Raw genomic sequence first — 24,123 nt, forward strand, 5'->3', positions numbered from 1 at the left:
GTCTGTGTATGTTGGGTCCTCCTGCTGCTCTGCCCACCTCTGGCACCTGCCCTCTGACCCCCTGCCATTCCCAGCCTTCTCTGAAACTCCCCATGGTGAGAGCAGCTCTTACCATGCACTTCCTGCTAGTGCCTCTGAATGATGCTAATTTATGCATGTTTACCTTCTCAACTAGGCCAAGAACTCGTTGAGGGTAGGGTTCATTTATTTACTCGGCAGTTTAGAGTGTCAGCGTGGGGGGTCACACAGATCGGGGGCCCTTCCCTAATGGCTCTGTGACCCTGGACACGTCCTTCAAGTCTCAAAGGTGGACAATAGTAACACTTTCCTCCCAGGATGCATGCAAACAAGAGCCCTTGGGTTATCACCCGCAGGCCCTTGTTAACCACCCTGGTGGTGAATGGCCACCTTAGATCAACACTGAGTGTTCCAGCCTCGGAAGTGATCGGGGCATCTAATAGACCAGGTTCAAGTCCATGGCTATGTCCTGCCTGACCTTGGACAAGCCATTTGGCCTCTCTTCTGGTGTGTTCAGTGGGGATCGTATTTGTATAATGGGCTTGTTCTGGGTTTCAAGCGAAATAATATTTGTAAAATGCCCAAATAATATTTGTAAAATGCAGTTGGCACGTTGTCGATACTCAATGTTCATTTCATTTCTTCTCCCTGCTTCTTCAGTGACTTGCTTTGGGGCCCTGGCAGTACCTGTGAATTATGCTAATTCGTGCGTGTGCCTTACCTTCTCAGTGAAATCCTCACACTGAGATTTCAGTCCATGACGCTCATGAGCAGGAGAATGTAGCCGGAGCTGTATTGTCAGGTCCCTTCTCTTGGCATGTGACGCCTCTCTCATAGACCAGGCACCGTGCAGACGCTGGCGAGGGCCCAGCAGACTGCTCCTGGTAGTGGGCTGGCCTCGGGGCTGGCTCTGCCACCTGGGCACCCCAGAGGCTGCCCTGATAAACCAGCACCTTCCCTCGGCCTGTTGGCTGCTGGCTTCAGGCCACAGGTGCTCATCCGTTGGTGCCTTTCTCGTGGATGCGGCTTCTTTCTTAGCAACTTTCCGCCTCCCCGTCTCTCTGCGTCTCCTTGGACCTGAGGTTGCCCCTTTCTTTTTTTCTCAGGACTCTCCAGGACACGTGCTTATCTCGGGGTGATAAGAAATACACCCCTCTCTGGGGTGTTGGTTAGAAGTGAGCCTTTCCTTGCAAAAACTGGTCTGAGAGCAAAACAAAATCCCCCCCCCCTTTTTTTTTAAAGTATCAGGTGGGAAGGGACACGGGACACTGGTAAGAATTAGGTTCATTGCAGCTGTAGCTATTTCAAGGGTCCCATGAAAATAGTTATATTTTGTTTTCTAAACCAAATAATGTAGGTCTTATGGGTCTTAGTAGGTTAGTTGGGCTATTGGGTCAAGTCTAAATTATTTTGTAGATATTGGAGGACAACAGCTAAGCGAGGGATTGGCTGAACCTCCCAGAGGTGGCCCTGACTTGGGAGAAGGCAGGCGAGTGTTGTGCCTGAGAAGAAAGTCCAAAGTCAGACTCGTCTCAGAAAGCCGAGAGAGTTTCTTCTGGGCCTGTCATGAAATTGTTCTGCCATCTGAGCACATTTTAATGACAGTTATCTAATTAACAATAGCTGGTGTCTGTGGGGCAGACTAGTACCTTCCATGTGTTTCATTGGGTGATTGGCTATTCCTAACAGTTACCTGAGAACACGGCTGAGGAGGGCTTGGTCGGGCTTTCGATAATAAAGAACGCTTTTACACTGTTGTGTAATGGGGAAGTGGTTGGGATATGGCGTATGCAGTTCAGGGTTGCTTGTTTGCGTGTTATTTGATAACTTAAAATATCGAGGCACAATGTACATACCATAGAAGTCACCCATTTGAAAGTGGACAAGTTGATGATTTTTAGTAAATTTGCTGAGTTGTGCCACCATCACCGCTTTAATTCAGTTTTAGGGCATTTGTATCGCCCTCCTCCCATGAGATCCCTCATGCCTGTTTATAGTCCATCCCGTTCCCACCCCCAATCTAGGCAACCACGGATCCTCCTTCTGTCCCTCTAATTTGCCTAGACTGGCTACCTTGTACAATGGACAGTCTTTTGTGTCAGCCTTATGAGCAGGAGGTGTTTGAGTTCCCCCCGTGTTGTAGCATGTATGGGTACTTCATCCTTCTTGTGGCCGAGTAATAGTCCACTGTGTGGATATGCCAGATTTGTTTATTCACTCAGCACTTGGGGGTCATGTGGGTGGGTTCCACGTTCTGGCTATAATGAGGAATGCTGCTGCGACATTCGTGCACAGGTTTTTGTGTGGACATACGTTTTTGTTTCTCTAGAGTAGGCGCCCAGGAGACTTCTACAGTTTCTGGAACCTTAGGCGAGTCATCTGACCTCTCAGAGCCCGAGTTTCCCTGCCATCAAGTGTGGGAGACGCATGTCCCACCCACCAGCACGTGTCTGGCCGGGATAAGCGGGCCTGGCTGCCGTGCAGTTGGGTGATGGCCCCTCAAAAGCACTTTGCCAATTCGGCCCCATCTAGATGTCTGCAGATGGCTTCTGTTAGAAATAAGGCGAGCCCCCCCAAGTCAGGGGTTCTGGTAGAATACAAAACACTCGGGAGCCAGGCAGCACGGCAAACACATTTACTTCTACGTAGAAGGGTGCACACACATGGTCTGGAAGCGCGTGCACACCAAGCAGGAGGGCTGCTTGGGTTTATAATCCCTTATGCACGTGACCTGCCCTTTGCTCTTGATTGGAGCTCAGGCGCACAGTCTTTCGAGATTGGCTAATTCAAAGGGAGGGGTTGGCCTTTGCTGTTTCAAGATGGCGGCCCCCAGGGGAGCTGCAAGCCATGCGGCCAACATGGCGGCTGCCAAGTCAGGCAGTCCAAAATGGCGGCTGTCTAAACTGTTCTTTGACAGAAAAGATGGTTTGTTTATTCTCACACTTCCAAGGGAAGGGGCCTGTAAAAGCCACGGGTTTTACAATAGTGGACCCAAGAGGTGAGACTTGGATAGGGGTCGGCTACCATCTTCCTGCTGGGCCGTGGGGAGGGGCAGGAAGTCCCCAGACGGAGACGTGGGAGAAAGTCCCCCCAGAAGGAAATAGCAGTGCCAGGCCAGACACCTGAGCGGCCTGGCCTCATTGGGGGTAGATGAGCTGTGGTGGAAAATGGGCACAGGTGGCCGGTGAGGCGGCGAGAAAGGTAGGCCGGGGCCAGGTGAGGATGGTCCCCGTGTCTTAGAGGTTGAGGCTGCCGCTTGTAGGCTGGAGAAGGTCTGTAAGCAGAGCACTGACACATTCGGTTCAAGAGCGTGGACACCGCTTTGAAGGACATCTCGTAACGCCTGGAAACTTGGCTTTGGGGCAGCTCATTTAGAATTTATGGGAAGCGCTCTCACCGTGGCTCTCAGGTGGGGAGCCTTCCACCCCTTGATTCTTTGAACAGGGCAGACGGTTTTTACGAGGTTTATTTCCTGCGGGATCAGGGGCCAGATTTAGGGGTGCTTTTTTTCCCCTGACACCTGCTGCTGCTGCTGGTCAGAGTGAGAAGAGATAGTTCACTAATCTGTGGGCCCTGCTTTGCTCTGACACCCAGGTCCCAGTTCCTGTCTTGAGCAGACTCATCAGGATTTCTAGGGGGCACACGACTATTTTGAAAGTTATTCAACATCCCTATACTTTTTACAACAAAGAGTGTAGAAAATAAAAGGTACTTAAAAAAAATAAACACGGATGCTGAGGCACAGAAGATAGGCCAAGAAATAACTGGGGAGGGGAAACTGGAGGTCGGGTTCTGAAAATTGGAAAAACAATGTTCTAATCAATCCTATGTAATAAAAGGCTAATATGCAAATTGTCCCCTCGACTGGGAATTCGACTGAGAGTTCAACATGGAGATGGACCAGGGAGCAGGGGCCAGCCGGCCAACCGCCCACAGTCCCTCCCTCTGGCTGGCCTGGCCCAGTCGGCCTCAATTGGGGTGGGCTGGCCAGACCCCACCTGTGCATGAATTCGTGCACCGGGCCTCTAGTATAAAATAACCTATAAGTAAAGTCGGTGCTGCTGAGTTGCGGGGATCAATCGAGAAAGCACATTAAATTCCAGGGCCATCAGGGACTTCATAAATGATGCCTGCTGCCCTGTTAGGAGGCCCTTCTGATGTTGAAGGTCACCATTTGCTAGCTGTGTGGCGTTGGATGAGTTGTTTAACCTCTCTGGGCCTTTGGTGACCGCTGTGGTCCGTTTCCATGCTGCTGCCCACCGCCAGCTGGCTGGAGGGCTCCGTGTAGCTTATCTGCTCTGGGCAGAGCATGGCAGCCCTACAGCTGGAAAATTAACTCTTGCCGGCGGCCTAGGAGTCTTCACTTAAAGATTTCTCAGGACCTCGAACTGATGAACTTTTTACAGCAATTTGAGCTGGACTCCACCTCCATCAGGTTCAATTCTGGTTTAAACCAACCCTTACACGTTCTCCTTGCCTTTTCCAACCCGGCAGCGCCGAGGGAGGTGAGGGGAAGGAAAGTGCCTGAGGCTGGGCCATCCCTGCAGCAGGGGTGAGGGTGAGGGTTCCTGCCGTGAAGCACTGGGTGCGGGAGAGGCTGCGTAGGGGAGAGGCGGGGAAGGGGAGCCCCCTCTCCTGGCTGCCAGTGCTCTGTGTTGCTTGGGTTTCAGATTTGGAACCAGATTTTAGGTCACCTTCTTAAAGCTGTAAAATCATTCCAGCGGGTCAGATTTCTCCGAGCGCCTTCCCTAAGATGATCGCTACTCGGGTTTAATAAAATATTTAGAGACCGATTGCATTTCGCTTGCAGCTGCCGTTAGCGATGCTCCTAACAGCAGGTAATACCGTCCCCAGGTGCCTCGCGTGGGCTGTCCCAAAGCCGAACTCTCTAGCATCCTAGTTAAGAAGAGTTAACTAAGAAGTTTTATTATTTAGCCCGAAAGGGGCAGGTTTCAAAGGAGCTCATACTTTGGCCCTACATCCGTTTGCGTTCACTCCTTCCTCCACCCAATAAAGCCCGTGCTACCTTCTTGGTGTTTGTCGGACTGCAAACCAGCTCCTTGCCATGGATGTGAAACAAAACAACCCTGAGATTTTTCAGCTGACGAACGTCTCCTGTCATTGCACGAGCTTTTTCTCCAGTGGAAGGGAGAACAGAGGCACCCCGTCCCAAAGTGGCCTGCATGCAGTCTCTTACGAGCCCCGTAAATTATACATGTTATGAAATGCTGCCGTGTGTGTGTGTGTGTGTGTGTGTGTGTGTGTGTGTGTGTGTTACCGATTCAAGGATCACGTGCCTGGCATTTCAAAAACGCCAATATTTACAACATCAGAGTTTGGAGTTAGGATAAGTTTGTTGATCAGGAAGGCTTCAGCTTGGCCCTAACCGGTTTGGCTCAGTGGATAGAGTGTCGGCCTGCGGACTGAAGGGTCCCAGGTTCGATTCCGGTCAAGGGCATGTACCTTGGTTGTGGGCACATCCCCAGTAGGGGGTGTGCAGGAGGCCAGCTGATCGATGTTTCTCTCTCATCGATGTTTCTAACTCTCTATCCTTCTCCCTTCCTCTCTGTAAGAAAAAAAAAAAAATCAATAAAAAATATATATGAAGGCTCCAGCTTGAGAAGATGGGAGGGAGTTGCCTTAAAGCGCCCACCAATCCATCCTAAGAGAGCCCAGAATTCAGGCTTCTTTTATGCCAAGGGAAGGGAGAATGGGCAGGGCAAGAGTGTGTGAGGCGTAGGCACCAGCAGGGATCCAAGGAAGAGCGTGAGATTTGTAAATCTCCTAGTTCCCTGGTCCCTGGACCCCTGCTGATCTGTGTCTGGTCTTGAGGCTCCTGCAAAATCTTTGCAGAAAGCTCAGCCTCAAGCAGGATTCCTCTGTAATTAGCACATCGATAGCAGGAGCTACTTCCCTGAAGGCCCCTGGGAGAAATGCAGGCTAGAATTAAGACAGAGTCAGAGAGAGGGAGCACTTCACTCTGTCACATGTGCCTCAGTGATAGTCGAGGTCCTTTGGGCGTGAATTAAAAACCTCTGTCACCCTAGTTCTCATGGTATGGAATCTGGTTGCAAAGCCTTAGAATTTAGGCCATTTGGAGAGGGGTGGGGGAGGGCTGTGCCATCATGAAATTACCAGCTAAGACTGTTGTTTAATGATGGTACCAATAGCTGCTTTCTGAAGGGTCCCTCTCTGTCCCTGGGGCTGGGTCTCTATGGTTTGTGAGGTCTCCATGGTGTGTGATTCCTGTTGGTCTCGGTGATAACTTTGGTGGCTGTGCTGCTGACCTATTTTGGTTTGCTCAGTTTGTATGAGGCCAGATCCCTGTCCACCTAGTGCCTTACCCCCGGCACCACCTCTAAATATGTCACACACAATGTCAAGGCCTTGCAGAAATTTGAGGTAAACCCCCCCCCCCCGCCCGCCCCTGCTCCTCACCCCCTCAGAGCTTTGGGCTCTTCCCTGGAACTGGGAAATGAAACCGGGTGGTGCCGAGTGCTGTGTGGGTTGAACTTGGCAAAACCAACGTCCCTTTGTGCCTGATACACAGGCACAGTTTTGAAACTGCTTTTTTAGGTGGGTCATTGGTAGTTTCATGGTCATTTGTTTTCTTTTTAAAAATTAAATTTATTGGGGTAGCATTGGTTAATTAACATCCTATAAATTTCGGGTGTACAGCTTTATAACACAGTATCTGCATATTCCATTATATGCTCACCACCTGAAGTCCTGTCACCATGTATTTGACCCCCTTTACCCTCTTCATCCTCCCCCCACTCCCTTCTGGTAGCCACCATTCTGTTGTCTGTATCTGTGAGTTTGTTTTATTTGTTCATTTGTTGCTTTTTGTTTTATATTTCACATAAGAGTGAAATGGTTCTTGTCCTTTTCTGCCTGACTTGGAGTGATACTCTGAAGAGGCACCCATGTTGTCACAAATGGCAGCATTCCACCTTTTTCATGGCCGAGTAGTATTCCACTGTATATATGTACCACAGCTTCTTTATCCAATCATCCGTCGAAGGACATTTTAGTTTTTTTCCCATGTCTTGGCTGCTGTAAATCATGAACAGAGGGTACATATATCTTTACAGATACGTGTTATCAGATTTTTCAGGCAGGTACTCAGAAGAGGGATTGCTAAAGTCATATGGCAGCTGTAGTCTTAATTTTTTAAGGAACCTGCATTTCTGTAGTGGATGCGCCAATTTACATTCCCACCCGGGTTCCCTTTTCTCTACATCCTCACTAACACCTGTTATTTCTTGTCTGATCGTTGTCACTTTTATTTCTTGCAGTTTTATGTGCTGAAAGAGTTGGCCAGATGACTAAGACATACAATGACATTGATGCTGTCACTCGGCTTCTTGAGGAGGTAAGTGTTTCGGGGGAAGGGAAAGGGTCACTTATAATCGACCGATTATAATTTACTAGTAGCCCTGCGCACGAATCCGTGTGCCAGTAGCTCTCTGCGGGGCCTGGCCACTCCGTGCCCGCTGCCCAGAGGCTCTCCACGGCCCAGAGGCTCTCTGCAGCCAGGGTGGAATGCTTGCCTCATCGCCGCGGCGACAAAGCAAGCATTCCGCCAGGCCGCTCACACTGCCCACTCTCAGCGGCCGCCCCCCCCAGGACTGGGGGACTCCGGCAGGGCTGAGAGGACTGGGCACTGCCATCTTGTGGCTCTGGGCGCCGCCATCTTTGTGACAGAGTGATGGTTAATTTGCATATTACCCTTTTATTAGATAGGATGTTGATTAAAGCATGCATTATTGTAAGTCTCCGCGCAGAATGTCCGAAATGGGGCCTTCTCAGGAGATCACTTAGTGGCTTTATTTTTTGTATCGATAGCTTTGTAGTTCTTTGTGGCTGTAAGTTTACTTAATGGCATTTTAGGTTTTACAATGAATGTGCTAGTATTAATGATACAGAATTGGGTCAGCATGGAAATACTTGCAAGAATACCCAGTTTCAGATTTTTAAAAACCCTTAAAATGTGTTCCCACAATATGTTTTCAGTGTATCCAAAAAAATATCAGAAAAGATATATCATTACCCGTATCTTTGTAACGTATTCTTTTTTTTACTTAACATCAGGTTAAGGGGATATTGTTAGGTGGTGTCACGTGGAGATCACCAAAATAAGCACGGCAGGAAGAACTTAGGAAACTTGCGTAGGTTCACACGGGCTGCTGGCGTGTTAGAGACACGGTCTTGTCCGTTGCTTCTCGGCACCCTGTTGGCATCCGAGAATTGTGGAGCTATGAAGGGACGCCTCTAGGAACAGATGAGTACAATGTGTGTATTCCCATGCCTAGAACAGGCCAGAACGTGGTAGGTGCTGAGGATGTATTTGTTGAATAAGTGACCATCTTCAAATATTATCATCCCTTCCCCCAACCCCCAAATCAGGCCTTTAAGGCACCTTTAGACCCTTGTTTCTGCTCTGGAATTGAGAATGAGTTGGGGTCATGTGACCACTCCTTAAGCCCTTCTCCAGGAAAAGAATAGAAGGATGTGGGAGACGCAGGAATCTTTTTCTCCCCAAATCTTTAATTTCTTTATTGATTAAGGTATTACATATGTGTCCTTATCCCCCCATTAACCTCCCAACCCCCCCCCACTCATGCCTTCACCCCCCTGTTGAGACACAGGAATCTTTGTCATCATTTTCAGCCACTAACAGGACAAGATTGAGACACAAGACCAAGCAGCAGTAGTGAGAACCAGAGTTGGGTTTTGTGTTGTTGTTTTTTTTGGGGGGGGGCATCTTTTTACCCCAGTTTTTGTCTCTCCTTCCCTGTGTTTTTCCCTTCTGCACATCCAGCACCTCCTATCTGCTCTGAGGGTCTGAGATTGATTCCCTCTGGGTTCCTGAGGGCTCCCCTGCCCTGCGACCCCTCTCCCCCATTCTCCTGCGGGCCACCCACTAACAGGCCCAGGTGAGTGGCCTGGGGGCAGGAGCCGAGACCTGCTTGACCACCTGCACGGCAGAGAAGCTACAAACTCAGCCCCAAATGAGAGATGTCAGGTGCTTTGGCTGTGACAGGGCTGGCGGCGGGGCATTGTAGGGCACAGGCCTTCTGGGGGTGCTCCAGTCACCGCCATCTTGGGGGCCGGTGTTGGCCAAGTGGGGGGCTAGCGTGGCACCACCACCGACTTCTGAAAATGGTTTGTTACGGACCCCTCTCTGCTGCGTCCATTTCCCCAAGAATGCCAGCACTCGGGGATCCTCTCCAGATCCGGGGTGTCTCCAGCCACTGCTCCTCGCCCCATTCCCAGTGAGTTTCCAAGTCTGTTCAGTTAGGAGCCTGAGTCTGAGGGTGCAGAGGTACCCTGGATGGCAGGGCTGCTCTCCAGCCCAGGCCCCTCCCACAGGGGGTGTGACTGCTGCGTTGGCTGTCAGGTTCAGTGCTCTGTGTAGGTAGTTTTGGGGAACATGGTTAGTTGAATGTCACTGGGACATTTTTACTTTAAAACCATGAGCCGAGTGATGTGTTTCAGGGGGTGGCCCCTGCCCGCAGGCCTGGCTCTGGCGGAGTTTGAGCTGGCAGTGCTGGGGCCTCCATCGGCGATGTCCGCTCCGCTCTGACCAGCGACCAGCGACCAGCGAGGCTCTCTTCCCAAGGAGCCTGGGGCTCCAGCCCCTTATGCAGATGCTGGTCAAAAGTAGTTCACTTCCGCCCTAACCGGTTTGGCTCAGTGGATAGAGCATCGGCCTTTGGACTGAAAGGTCCCAGGTTCGATTCCGGTCAAGGGCATGTACCTTGGTTGCGGGCACATCCCCAGTAGGGAGTGTGCAGGAGGCAGCTGATGGATGTTTCTCTCATCAATGTTTCTAACTCTCTATCCTTCTCCCTTCCTCTCTGTAAAAAAAAAAAAAAAAAAAAAAAAAAGGAGCTCACTTCCCCCTGAGAATTTCCTAACTGTGTGTCAGTGCATGGAGAGCCTCTGCCGTCTGGTGTAATCACCGAGACCCTGAAGAGAATGCCGTGGGGCCGTTTTTCAGGTGGCCGTGTCGTGCCGCCTTGGTCTCATCGATAGTGGCTCTGGGCACCGTGGACGTGTGTATCGGTGCGTTTGGTCTCTGCGGTTCTTCCCCGGGTCCCGATAAGAGTCACAGCTGAGTCCTGCCTTTCTTTGGAAGAGGCGTGTTTCCTGGGGAACGCCTCCCTGCCCCAGGCATGTGACCCTTGTACTGTGTGTGCTTGTCCTGGCTCTGGTTCCCTTCCCTCCCACCGTGATCGTTGGCTTTGGTTTGCATGCCTGCCGCATGCAGATGAGGTGCTGGGAGGTGGAGGGAGGTGGGGGAGGAGGATGCACAGGGCCCCAAAGCACGGCCAGTGGCCAGTGTGGAGCGTTTGCGTCTGGGTTTGCGGGGGAACCGGATTCGCAGCTTGCCCTGGCTTGCTGCTGTTCGGAATTTACCTCTGGGCAAAGCTTGCCTCCTCCCCAGAGGGTTATTCCCAGGGCTCCTTAGTCACGCTTTTCATCCTAAAATTGGTGAATGAGATGAGTTAGCTGCCTGGTGTGTGTGTGGGGGGGGGGGGGAGGGGAGGGTGCTCTCCAGCTCCAGGGTTGTGTTCGTTGGTTAAAGGGGCTGAGACACAAGTCACAGTGTTTTTAAACAAAGCCTGTCTGGGAAGAGGGAGTGAGCAGTTAGAACGAGTCCACCCAGCTACCTTTCCCGGGGACTAAGAGAACCCATTCTTTGAGAGCTTATTTCCAAGGGCCCAAGTTACTCAGTTGTAGTTTTGTCTTCTCGCCGTATTTGAATCCAGTGGCCCTTTCCTAGCTGCTTCCCTATATTCAGAAGTAAACATTGTTGGCTGGTGGTAAGCAATGGGAGTTTTTTCATTCTTATAATTCTCCACGAGACACTCGGCCAGCCTGCCACCTTAGTCAAGAGAAGCCAGAGGCACGACGTACAGTAACTTTTTTGTTGTTGTATTCATTTCATCCGTAACTGTTTTTACTATAGTGTCTTGCCCTTTTATTCCCCTCCTCCCCCCTCAGAATTTTCTTTATGTTCCTATAAGGATTAGGTTTTTGGTGCAGAGGAGGTGAGAGCTTGGGTCAGTGGGGCAGAGCTGGGTGGGGACTGGGTGTAATGAGGAGGGCGAGGGGGGCGTGGTTGTTGAGCTCCCGCCCACTCGCTCTTCTTCCCCTTCCTGTTTCCTGGTCCTCCTGGGCTCTGGCCTCCCCCTGCTCCAGCACTGCCTTTCCCAGCCGGTCTTCCTTGTTTTCATTTCTGCTTGACTTGTTTGCAGTGGAATGTGCGTACAAAATGCGGCTGAGGCTTAGCCAATGCCTGTGCTTGTTGGAACTCCGCCGCTCGGAGGTGTGGGGAAGGAACAAACTTCCCTCCACCCTCAGGGTTCTTCTGGCTGGCCCAATAGACGTGAGACCGATCAGCAAGAGGAAATAACCAAAGCGAATACCGAGATACGTAGGGGAACCCACATACGAGAGCCCGAGACCCCACACGCAGGAGAGGATCGGAGACAGAAAGGGACCGTGGACATATAAGGCATCCTGAGCTAGGATGAGGTGGGGGGCCTTGGTGCTTCAAAGGGTCATTGTAGGATAAGAAGAGCAGATGCCTAGTAAATAGAAGTTTGTCCTGCCCTTAGTTATGTCAAAAGAGGTTATCGCTCCTAATCTTCTACTGTGGGCAGTGCCCCTAATGTAAGTTCTAGATAGTTAAGGGAGGGGCAGGAGTTGCCTTTAGCACAAAACAATCTGCATACTGCAAAGGCACATCTTGGGGTGACTCGTTCTGAACCCCTATAGTGGCATGATGGAGATGCAGAACAGTGAGGCAGTGAGCCGACGGGCTTTAAGCACCTGTTGGGTACAAGGCTGAGGACTTGCTCTAGAAGTAAAATCGAGTGGACTTGAGTGAACTTGGTGGAGACCACACTTCCAAAGGGAAATGGACTTGGTGTTGCAGTTTTAGCTGAATGTTAGCCGGCGGAAACCACGTGGACTACAGCCTCTAGACAGGTAGGGAGGTGTGCAAGGTCCCTCACACAATCCCTTTGGGTCCTTTCCTCCTGGTGCCAAACAGGAACCACTGTTGAGTCTGAGAAGTGATCCAGGGCCATTGAGCTATCCAGGACCCTCCTTGGTAGACGCTGGAGCTGGCCTGGATGCCTACACAGAGATGAGCATCTCGGCTGAGTGGGCAGACTCACTGGCCACCTTTGTTCCGTGGGAGGGAGTGCTGGGGAGACACAAACTGTGGGAATGAGCTGGGGGTATGCATTTATGGCTCACTTGACGTGACACCCAGCTGGCTTCTGGGACAGTGGAGACAGCAGTCACCGGCCTTAGCACTGTCGAAAACCTGGGGGGTGGGGGTGGGGGTAGGGAGGGCCAAATCCCTGTCAATCCAGAGTCTTTCCAAATTACACTCTGACCCGCAGTCATTCAGTGGAACGCCTATGATAAACCAAGGGAAGGCGTGCTGCTGTTGCACGGAGGAGTTTGGTGGATGTGTAAGAAGTTAGAAATAAAAGCTACTGGTTTTTATGTATTTACTAGAAGCCCGGTGCACGGATTCGTGCACCAGTGGGTCCCTCAGCCTGGCCTGCGGGGATCGGGCCAAAACCGGCAGTCCAACATCCCTCGAGGCGTCCCGGATTGCAAGAGGGCACAGGCCAGGCCAAGGGACCCCACCGGTGCTCGAATCCATGCACCGGGCCTCTAGTATGCATATAAGATCCTTGGTTACTCTCTTCCCACCCTCCCTCTTTCCCCTTCCCCCCTTTCTTCTAAGATTCATCAGTCTGTTCCATGTTTCCATGCCTGTGGTTTCCGCTCCTGCCTTGAGTGTCTGCCCCCTGGTGGTCAGTGCACATCATAGCTACCGGCCAATCGGTGGGTCACTTAGGCTTTTATATATGTGTGTGTGTGTGTGTGTATTATATATTTATTTTTTTTTTAATGATACAAGTCAATGAATCATTAAGCTGGAAGATTTTTTTCAAGGGTATCTCAGCTAGTCTGCCCCTCTGCCCTCCTCCATCTGACAGACAACCGGGCCCAGGGATGGTCCATCAGAACCCGAACTCTCACAGTTTCAGAGTTGAACAGTTCACCTGCAGCAGGTAAACTTTGGACCTGTACCCGCTGTAAGAAATGCCTCTTAGGTTGTGACCCAGTACTCACATAAGTAAATACATGACAAGCAAAAGTTTATGTGTGAAATCGTACCCTTATTACGTGGAAGGCCCTTGGGTATTTCATTTCTGTGCTGTTGAATTTCTTTAAACCGAATTGTCAGCTGCCACTATGACAGTGATTCTCAACCTGCTCAAGGGTTATTGCCTGTCTTTGGAGAAAGCTAATCTGGAGTGTGCCTGATCCTCGCAGAGCGGGGACATTGACCTGAGGCCCCGTAGTTAGCTAATAGCCAATCAGAAGCTACGACTGACTCCTGCCCAGGTTTTTTTTTTTTTTCCTGATCTTAACTCCATGAACCTAAAAATAAAAGGCTTTTCAAAGTGAGAGGAAACAAGCATTTATTTGAGATTAAAAACAGCACACAAAGAAGAATAGCTATTCGGGAAGCATTGATTTAGGCAGAAACCTAAATAACGTTCCAGTTTAGGGGTATTTATGAGAAATGGGGACAGTTCCATCAGTAGAAGGAAGACATTCTTATTGGTGCAGAAAAGCTAACAGAGGGATGTTTATTCTAAAGAAGGGTTTGAACTTCCAGCCCAGCTGTCCGTCAGTCCTGTCATCATCGTATCTGCTTGCTTGTTACCCTGTGAACAGTTCGTTGGGACACGAGGTTCCCTGGGCTCATTCTAAAGGGGACTGTGCCCTGTTTTAACATCTCAGAGGTTTGAGGCGTGAGACGTGCAAGGCAGTTCCTCCGGGGTGGCAGCTCCGGCTCCATTTTGGAGTGGCTCCGTTGATGTTGCCACTCTGCATGCTCCCACTCCTCTGCTTTTCACGCCCGGTGAACAGAATAATTAGCACAGGCTTCTGAAATTAACTTAGTTCCCAGAGGCCTCCTCCCCTCGCCAACCGCCACCTAAACGTGAGCAAGTTGAGTCTAACCCCGTGGCCCACAGCCCCTCCGGCGGGCCCAGGGAGTCTGCATCTGGCGATGGCGGCCGCCCACTGTCTCCACTGTTGGGGGACAGCTTCCTCCCAGAAAGAGAGGTGCCCCTTGACAGGCCCCGCAAGGTTTTCCTCGGTGCCCTGCTCTGCTCTGAGCGATGTCACCCGCCGAACCAACAGAAACGTCTGTGTCAGCGACACACCTCTGACTCTGAAGTCGGGCAACTTTTATGCCTTGTCGCTCCATTCTGAAAGCATTTTAGAAAAATAAAGCCTCGCCCGGCCAGTGTGTCTCAGTGGTGGTTGAACATCGACGTATGATTCAGGTGGTCATGGTTCGATACCCGGGTTTCCGGCTCCATCCCCAGAAGATATGCAGGAGGCAGCCGATGAATGATTCTCTCTCATCATTGATGTTTCTCTCTCTCTCTCTCTCTCTCTCTCTCTCCCTTCCTCTCTGAAATAATTATATATATAAATCAAAGCCCAGGTAGTTTCCCTTTAAGTACAAGAAACATGTTGCTATATTTCAGGGTATCGGGAAACATTTTTGTGTCATAGGAGGCAAATACAAGGCACTGGGTCAATTCCAGCTTAACATGTGCCGAAGAGGCCGCCTCCCGGCGTCTCTACGTGGCTCTCTCATAGAAACACTCCGGAATTTCTGCATTCATTCATTCATTCATCCAGCAGCTGGCCACTGGGTGTTTCCATGTGCTGATACCTGGCAATGCAGGGAGCCCAGCCCTCAGGCCTCCCGGAGAGATGGTTATCCGATGATTACACGGATACCAAAAGCAGGTGCAGAGAAATGTTTTGGAAGCAGGTTTTTCCTGTTGGAACAGACACTTGTTTTCATCAGGTGTCAAGGTTTCCTTCCAGGGCGGGGGTCTGCGTAGCTCCTGCACGTACGTGGGCGGAGTGTACACCTCTTTGAACGGGTGTCCGATGCTGGTGAACGGATGGTGAATTATTAATCCCTTGGTTATTTCTAATTGCCCTTGTTTTCCTCCGTGGGCTCCTTCAGGAAGCCTGAGTTTTTTGTGTTTGTTTTTTTTAAAATCTCTGCTCTCCCTCTGCCTTTCACAGAAAGAGCGGGATTTAGAATTGGCTGCTCGGATTGGCCAGTCGTTGTTGAAGAAGAACAAGACGCTCACCGAGAGGAACGAGCTGCTGGAGGAGCAGGTGGAGCACATCCGGGAGGAGGTGAGAAGCCGGCGCGGCGGGGCCGCAGGCGCGGTCCAGGGTGAGGGAAAGGGTCCCGTTCGGAAAGGCCCTCGGGGGCTCGCCCAAGCCCTGAGCCCAGAGCTGCCTGCTCTCGAGTAGCCACCTGGACACAGAACGCTGCCTTCCTGCAGCTCCTGTTCACTGTGCCTCCTCCCACCGTGGGGCCTCGTCTCCCATGCAGTACGACGACCCATGTCTCTGGGCATTTGCCCAGCTGCTTACTTGCTAAGCTATCTTGTGCCCCCAGACATCATTCCAAAAACTTCTAGTCCCCTCTCACCTCTTCTCCATACCAAAGTAAAAATTGTAAATTGAGGCAGAGGGATTTTTTTTTTGCCAAAGAGTAATTCATTGTATTTTTCTCAAAGAGAATGAAACTTAACTGTTTGTTTTCTTTGAATAGAACACAATCATTTACAGTCCTTCACTTAATGAGAAGGATCCATGATTTTTAAAATATTTTCTTTATTGATATCAGAGAGGAAGGGAGAGGGAGAGAGAGATAGAAACATCAATGATGAGGGAGAATCATGGATGGGCTGCCTCCTCCACACCCCCTCCTGGGGATCGAGCCCGCAACCTGGGCCTGTGCCCTGACCTGGAATCAAGCCGTGACCTTCTGTTCAGGTTGACACTCAACCACTGAGTCACTCTGGCCGGGCTAAGGAGGCATGTTTCAAACCTGTCACTGAGCAGCAGGTGTTTGAGCACGAGAGGGGGACACGGTCCTGCGTGGGGCGTGAACGACGGGCCCCGGCTCTGTTTGTGCAGGTGTCTCAGCTCCGGCATGAGCTGTCCATGAAGGATGAGCTACTCCAGTTCTACACCAGCGCCGCGGAGGAGAGCGAGCCGGAGTCCGTGTGCTCAACCCCGTAAGTCCCTGGCGTCTGGGGTCACGGCACGGGCGGGCTGCCGTCCATGTCCTTGGAGCTGCCTAGGCAGGGCCGGTCACCTTCTCCAGCAACGCGGGTCGGCCGCTCCGGCCTCCTCCAACCAGGCACCTCCCAGTGCCTGGCACAGACCGTTCCACCATTTTGGTGGGACGTGGAAGGACAGGTTTTTTGCTTTCCTCTTCCTGGGTCTCCTTGTTCATTTGTCAGTTGAGACTGACATGCCTGGCATGTTGGCAGGTGACAGGGTGGGCTCTGCTGTTAGGGTTCGGAAGCCTGAGGTGCTGTGGGGGGGGAACCTTGGGGACAGGAGGTGTGGGGGCTCCTCTGAGAGCCTGCAGAGCCTCGTGTTAGTGGCATGAACTCAAAGGCCTGATGGTCTGCGTTCACTTCTCGACTCTGTGGCTTCTTAGCTGTGTGTTCTTGGCTAAGTTACTTAACCTCTCTGTGCTTGTTTCCTAATGTGTAAAATGGGAATAATAAGAACAGCCCTGAGTTCATAGGGCTGTGAGCATTAAATGAGTTAAAACAAGCATTTAAAACAGCGGTTGGCACCCAGAAGCGCGTTATGCGTATTAAACTCCCAGGCATTCAGAATTGTGTGGGCTTCCGGTAGAGCCGGTGTCCCCCGAATTCTGAGGCCGCGTGACCACTGCAAATTGTGGACAAGGGTTGGGTTGTAAGTCTGAAGCGGGACCGAGCCTGTGTGTCCTGGGGGTGCGGGGGCAGCCGGATGGGCCGTTGTCACGCCTGCGCGTGTCCCGAGGCCCCTGCAGAAGGGCTGTGTGCCTCCCCGTGGTGCCCCAAGCGGCAGGGTGTGTGTGTGTGTGTGTGTGTGTGTGTGTGTATGTGTGTGTGTCTCCCTAGAACGTGGTCTTACCTTCTCCCCAGGTTGAAGAGGAATGAGTCGTCGTCCTCAGTCCAGAATTACTTCCATCTGGATTCTCTTCAGAAGAAGCTGAAGGACCTGGAAGAGGAGAACGTTGTACTGCGATCCGAGGTGACGTGCGCACCCCGCTCTGGTCCGCTCTGGAGGGTGGCGGCCCTGTTCACCTTCTCTGCCCTTCTCGAAGGTTCTCTGTAAGAACCGCCGGAACCTTGGCTCATTCCTGTGCCGGGGGTTGCCTCCCAGGGCTGGGGCGGACCCACTGGTGAAGTATGCAGCGCGTGGAGGGGCAAGGGTGGCAAGGGGGTCTTTCCAGGGTGTTCTCCAGCTCTGCGGGCATGACGCGGGGGCCCAGAGTGAAGGCCTCATTTTCATGTCCCCGCAGGTGGCAGGAAACAGTATTTTTCAATGATTTTTTTAGACAGAGAGGAAGGGAGAGGGAGAGAGAGAAACATCGATGTGAGAGCGAAACATGGATTGGCTGCCTCCTGCACACCCCCTGCCAGGGATTGAGCCCAAAACCCCCTGGGCATGTGCCCTGAACGGGAATGGAACTGGCAACCTTTCAGTGCACGAGACAGTGCCCAGCCCACTGAGCCACGCTGGCCAGAGCTGCGCTGCTTTTTAAAATCTTCACCGCAGGCTGGAAGCTGGTGACTCTGTCTCATGTCCATTGGGAAGACGGGACCCAGGCTGCCAGGAGTTTTGATTTCCCAAAAGGCCGTGCATGCCAGTGGATGACAAAGCCAGGATTTGCAAGTCTCCGTGACTCCAGGCCCCACACTGTTTCCCCTCACCCCCTGTCTCTCTATCTAGAAACACTGCCAAGGTTTCACTGGACAAGGGTTGGGTTGTAAGTCTGAAGCGGGAGCGAGCCTGTGTGTCCTGGGGGTGTATTTTTTTTTGTCTTAAGTATCAGTGCGTTTTTGCTCTCTAGCCAGAGGTGTGGTGCAGCCTGTTTATCAGGCCCTTTTTTGTCAAATTGGGGCTGATTCCCACCTGAGCTGGCTCCCCCCCCCCCCAACCCCCCAAAGCTCATCCAATAGGATAGACCACCTGTCACCTTGAACTTGCCCACACGTTGGAAGCAACCTCATGTCTGGGCTGAACGGGACACTGAGGCATGAGGAAAGGGTCATGCTGCCCCAGAACTCACCTCTTCCAGCCCCTCGTTTACTGAGCGGTTGTCTGAACTCTCTCTGCCAGCCAGTGGCCCAGCCAAGACTAGCCCAGTGTCCCCCATTCTGAGTCCGGTGCTCCCCTCCCAGTGTCGTCTGCCCCAGGTAGACACTCTAGTCCTGGGCACACAGTTCTGTCTAACTGGGGTGTTCAGATCTCTCGCCTCCCACCTTGTTAGCCAGGAGCAAGCTACACAGAGTCCTGGGATGGCTCTCGGGCCTCTGAGTTTTAATGCTTCCCATCTTGTACCTTGTTTTTGCTCAGCTGAATGCAGGAGGTTTAACTCCAACTTAGAACCTCATAGGGCAGTGCCCGGCATATTGTAGGAGAATGTGTTAGCCACTCTCCTTGCGGCCATCCTTAGAGTGCCCAGGGGAGGCAGAGCTGTATCCTGGGCACTTTTTGAGTCACAAAGGCGTTCAGGCTGTGAGCCAGGGCAGACACAAATGAATAGACAGACAGACTGGACACAAGGATGGCTCGTAGAGTTTTAGTGAAGCAGGCTGTACAGCTCTTGTGCGCGTGGCTTTGAGGGGCGCCCTCTAGTGGTACGTTTTCCAGCTTGGAGAATCAGAGATGATGCACCCACTCAGGAGGGGATTCAGATTGACTCTCTGTATTTGAGGGTGCAGCAGGTGACAGGTGGGGACATGCCGAAGGGTGACTTCCCAGACCCAGGTGAGCCCTGGCTCCATGGCCCAGCCTTGCCTGCCCCAGCAGTGCAGGCGTGAATACGGGGCCTCTCACCCGGGCCTTGTCCACACACAGGCCTGCCAGCTGAAGACGGAGACCATCACCTACGAAGAGAAGGAGCAGCAACTGGTCAACGACTGCGTGAAGGAGCTGAGTATGTCCCTGGCCCTCGCCCCACTCCTGTTCCCTCTTCTTTCTTTCTGCACCTGCCCTCAGTATGAGCGCACAGGTTCACATCCCCTGACCAAGTACAGTCTCCCTGCCAGCTGGGGCTCAGTAGCATTTTCCTTAAAACTAGAGGTCCCCCAGGTCTTTTGGTGGCACCCCTTGCCCCTACTTATGAGAAATTGGGGGCCTAGGTCATCAGTCATACATTGTCTCAATTGCTCACTGGTATTTAATTTTAATTTTGTTTTCTACTGGGATGCTGGAATTATTTTACGGCTCAGTAAGGTATAGCTTCAGAGCCGTGTGTTGAAGATATGGAAAACTGCTGTCTAGTCATCTGATTGGTGAAAGTTGAGGCGAGAGTTCTTTTCACCCTCTCTGTTATAAGTTAAGATGAGACAACGCGGTAAACAGGATGTTTTGCGTTTCGGCAACATACTAAGTAAATGAAACACACCCTATGTTCAAACCTAGTAAAATGAGCTATGGCTCTGAATGTGGGTGGAAAACACCCAAGGGAATTGCGCTGTGCACGGCAGGATTTCCTTTCCGGAGCAGCGTCGACAGGAGTTCCGGGGAATATATGGACCTGTTCACGGGTGGAGAGTGGGTTTTGGCCAGACGCACCTTGGTAGGGGTGTGGCACCTCCTGGCTGGCTCCGGGAGCCACCTCATCTCCTCTGGGGAGGCAGCCTGGGTCAGCGGATGGGCCCTCACCATGAGCCCGGGAGCCACAGCTGGGAGCCAGGTCCCTCCTCACGGCAGAAGGAGCGCAGGGGAGCCGCTCTGCTTTGCTTCACCCGTCGAGCACAACGGGCACTCCAGGTCCCCTCTTCCTATGTCCTCTCGGCTCCCCATCTCCCCCACCCCACCCCCATCTCCGCACAGAGGTGCTTTCCCTGGTACCAACCGCAGAGAAACCATTCTCTCTTGGTGTGCCCGTGGGGGTTGTCTGACTCCACCTGGCGATGGTTGTTTCCTGGTCAAAGGGGACGCCAACGTGCAGATCGCCAGCATCTCGGAGGAACTGGCCAAGAAGACCGAAGACGCTGCCCGCCAGCAGGAGGAGATCACACACCTGCTGTCCCAGATCGTCGACCTGCAGAAGAAGGCCAAAGCGGTAAGCGGCCGTTCTTCTGGCCCACACCGAGGGGCCGCCCTGGGATGGAGACGGGCATCTGACCCGGGAGACAGTGCCCTTCCCTTCATACCTTAGGAGTGGTGGCTGCCTTTTGGGGAAAGAGCTTAGCGGCTTCCATACTATACTCCTCACCACCACTCTCCTCCTCAGAATATCTCCAAATTGATGGGCTTCGCTACGAAAGCTGCTGTAGGCAGGGCGTTTGGGAGTTGAATCCTCTAGGCTAGTCGTTGTTTTTACACCCCGCGCCTGTGTGTCCTGCAGCAGTCAGTGTCCCCTTGAGGTTGACGATGAAGCAGCCAGAAGACAATCTGGTTTCCCGTGTTTGGCCTTTGCTAGAAGCGTGGGGTGAAATGCTTCCAGAGATCAGCTGTCTGCAGGGGTGGGGTGGGCCACAGAGAACGAGCAATGATGTAGGAAAGACTGCCTTCAGAATTATAACAGACGACATGTCCTCCGGTGGAAGATGAGGGCCCCTGTGGAAGGGCCCAGGGTCCTAAGGGACCGGGTCGCCGGGGGAGCGGGGCGTTTCCGGGCAGCCTGCGGGAGCAGGGGGAGCTGACTGCCTGTGCGTTTCAGTGCGCCGTGGAGAATGAAGAGCTCGTGCAGCACCTGGGGGCGGCCAAGGATGCCCAGCGGCAGCTCACGGCCGAGGTAAGCGGCTCCCCCTCATCTCATCAGGGCCCCCCATGCCAGGTCGGGGGCATCCGCCTCTCCCTGACGGGTGGGGGTTGTGTTCCCCTCAACAACCATTTTTCTATTGAATGGAAGGCTGTTTTTACTCCTAAGCTGATTGATTCCCACTGGTGCGCTTACTGGTTGTGAGCGCCTGGGAGGCCGGGCTCTGTACCTGCTCGGGGCCAGGCGTGCCCGGGCGCTCGATAAACGGTCCAGTAAGAGACGACACAGAGCACACCCGTGAAGGGAGCCCATTCAAAGACCCTTGAGACCAGGGTGTCACGATGAGCTCTCCCATTCGGTTCTGGATGTTCCCAGTCTCAGTTGCCCCTGGTTAGAGTTTTAGGAGATTTCTGAGTCGGTAAGCGTGTTCCACGTGAAAGAAAAACGGAAACTTAAGGACTCGGGCGTCTGGCTTCAGGGGCCTCTCTGAGTGCACGTGTCTTTCTGGCTGTGCGGGTGCGCGGGCAGGTGCCCAGTGCTCACGAGATGCCTCCCTGGTCCCCTGCAGCTGCGCGAACTGGAGGACAAGTACGCCGAGTGCATGGAGATGCTCCACGAGGCGCAGGAGGAGCTCAAGAACCTCCGGAACAAGACGGTGCCCAACACCACGTCCCGGCGCTACCACTCGCTGGGCCTGTTCCCCATGGTGCGTGCTGCTGCTGCGAGGGACACCCCGTTCCCTCCCAGAGGCGGGCTGGGGTTGAGTCTGTGGGGGCGGCCTCTCATGTTGCAGCGTGGATCGGGTTCGAGCTGCGGGCTCCTGAGCCCAGCCGGCGGCCTCTTAGCCACGCGAGACAGACGGGTTCTTCATTTTCCAACCCTCTCACTCTCATCTTTTCCCCGCCTGCTTTGACGAGAGAGATTTTAGTAGGAACTAGATGGAGTAGGGACCTCAGCTATTGGGAAGATGTTATTTATACATCATTTTTTTCCTGATCTTATGAGAGTCTGTGCTACTACTTCGGCTTTGCCAGTACATCCCAGAATTCCCGAGTTGCCCGCGCGGTGCTGCTGGCTCTTTATCGGCTGGTTAATCTTTATGCTGGTGGCATCAGTATCTGTGATCTGAAGAGATCTTTCTCTCCGGGTTAGGGGGGGCATTTTTATATTTTCCATATTTCCCCGCCGTCTCATTGTTCAGCCCTGGCCTGACTGGTTTCCCGTCCGGCTGTAGGGAGCAAGGCCGAGAAGGGGCTGGGCAGGAGGTCAGCTCTCCCTCTCGTGGTTGGGCAGTCGCCCTGGCTGGTCACGTCCCTGTGACACGCGACACGTGGTGAACTTTTGAGAGTAATTCCCCTGAACGTGGTGGGAGTGGATGGCCGTGTGTTTGTGCAGCTCGGTCCCTTCCGAATTTGGCTTTCCTTGGGGCTCTTTCCCTTCACCCACCTCTTGTTGTCTGGTCCACTCCTCCTAAATCAGGGGTGGGGAACCTTCTTCCTGCCAAGGGCCATTTGGATGTTTATAACTCATCCGCTTAATATCATTCACTTAATATAAATTTATGTTGCTATGAAAAAAAAAAAGCTCCTAAATTTATTGAATTTCGAGTCCCACTTGCAGTTGGCTGGGCAGGGCCAGACCGAATGATTTCGAGGGCCTTCTACGGCCTGGGGGTGGGCGTACCCCACCCCTGTCCTAGATCATGGGACCTCTTTTTCCTTGTTGCTCTCATACATCCAAGTCAGGCTAGCACTCTTTCCCGTCTTCTCTCGACCTGATTGAAATCTACCGAGACCAAAAAGAAAGGCACGCAATGTAGTCAGCTCCCCACGGAGCAGGCCGGCGATCCAGGATTCCAGGGGTCCCCGTGAAGGGCGTTCTGTCCCCCAGTTCCTCGACTAGAGCTGACCACGCCGGCTCCCAGACTCGCCTGCATAGCTTTGCACACGTCTCGCCTCGGTTTCCCTCCTTCCTGGCTTCTCACCGGGGCGCGGTGGTCTCCAGGCCCTAGGATTCACTCCTTTGCATTCCCCACCCTCCAGGACAGACCTGTATTTTTGCAGATGGAAACCATTGCATGAGGAAAGTGGGATTGGAAATCTGCGGCTGGGTTTCCTCTGGAGAGAGTCTCGGCGTTCCTGTGTGCTGAGATGAAGCTTTTTGTTTGTCTCTTTCTGTAGCTGATGGCACAGCTCTGTGTTGGAAGAGGTCTGTTTTTAAAGTGCATGATGCATTGAAGGTACTTAAGTCAATTTAACGTCAATCCATTGAAGTTAAAGGCAATTAAGAATTCAGTTCCTCAGGCACACGGGCCCCATCTCCAGGGCGCAGCAGCCCCGGTGGCTGGTGGCCCCGCACTGGACAGAAAGGGAGCATTCCCGGTGTCCCGGGGATGCTGGTGGTTAGCACGGCTTTAGCCCTTAGGTTGGCCTCCTCTCCTGTGGCCACGGTTGGGGCTCCGTGGTTTGGCCAAGGGGGCGTAGTGTTTGCTTTCAGACCCTCAGCCGCGTGGAAGCGAAGGAGCTTTATACCCGGTGCCGTCCGGTGCCTGCCGTGTTCAGAACCTGCCTGGGGATGGCTCAGCCAGGGCCTCTGACCGCGCAAATGCTCTCAACCTTGCCTTGTGGGACGTCTGCGGGCTCTGAGGCCTCAGTTTACCCTTCTGTGGCTAGCCTGAGCATGATCCTCTTTTAGAGATAGAGCGTTGGAGTTGCAGCTCACACGCGTGTCTTCTGCCTTTTCCCAGGACTCCCTGGCAGCCGAGATCGAGGGGACGATGCGAAAGGAGCTACAGTTGGAAGAGCCGGAGTCACCAGACATCGCGTACGGCCTCACTTCTGAGCTTCCCTGAGGGACCGCCTGGCGGCTGGTGGTGGTCAAAACGAGCCATGTTTGGGCCTCAGGCACCCACAGTGATCACTGTGGTCCCTCCACAGACTAAGGGAAATGAGAGCACACAGCTGACATCACCCCCAGCTCCTCTTGTGACGTTTAAAGATAGATTATGAACTTCCAGGAGGTTGGGACTGGGGAGATGTATTTAACATCGCCACACAAGTGCCGTCTTCACACCGCCACTCATTTTCATCTTTCCTCTCAGTGAAAACCATTATTTAAAAAAGGTTGACATCCTTTAGGAAGAGGAGAAGTAGGATGTGAGATACAGAGGGCCTTCAGGGGTGTGAGCAAGGCGTCCGTTCCCTTCTGGGTCCGTTTAGGGATGTTGG

At 52.6% G+C, this 24,123-nt stretch overlaps 1 protein-coding gene across 4 annotated transcripts in view; it reads left to right on the forward strand.

The window, feature by feature from the left end:
• Positions 1-24,123, forward strand: part of TRAK1 (trafficking kinesin protein 1) — a 98,349-nt gene that overhangs the window by 51,551 nt on the left and 22,675 nt on the right. For all 4 annotated transcript variants that reach the window (XM_054729453.1, XM_054729454.1, XM_054729452.1 and 1 more), the window contains 9 exons: positions 7,317-7,393; positions 15,181-15,297; positions 16,090-16,190; positions 17,100-17,208; positions 19,042-19,120; positions 20,124-20,254; positions 20,855-20,929; positions 21,465-21,602; positions 23,643-23,719. In XM_054729453.1, coding sequence (XP_054585428.1) covers positions 7,343-7,393; positions 15,181-15,297; positions 16,090-16,190; positions 17,100-17,208; positions 19,042-19,120; positions 20,124-20,254; positions 20,855-20,929; positions 21,465-21,602; positions 23,643-23,719 — 878 coding nt within the window. In that variant the 5' untranslated portion in view covers positions 7,317-7,342. The remainder of the gene's footprint in view (positions 1-7,316; positions 7,394-15,180; positions 15,298-16,089; positions 16,191-17,099; positions 17,209-19,041; positions 19,121-20,123; positions 20,255-20,854; positions 20,930-21,464; positions 21,603-23,642; positions 23,720-24,123) is intronic.

This window comes from Eptesicus fuscus, chromosome 18 (genome assembly GCF_027574615.1).
Source record: "Eptesicus fuscus isolate TK198812 chromosome 18, DD_ASM_mEF_20220401, whole genome shotgun sequence".
Classification (NCBI taxonomy): domain Eukaryota; kingdom Metazoa; phylum Chordata; class Mammalia; order Chiroptera; family Vespertilionidae; genus Eptesicus; species Eptesicus fuscus.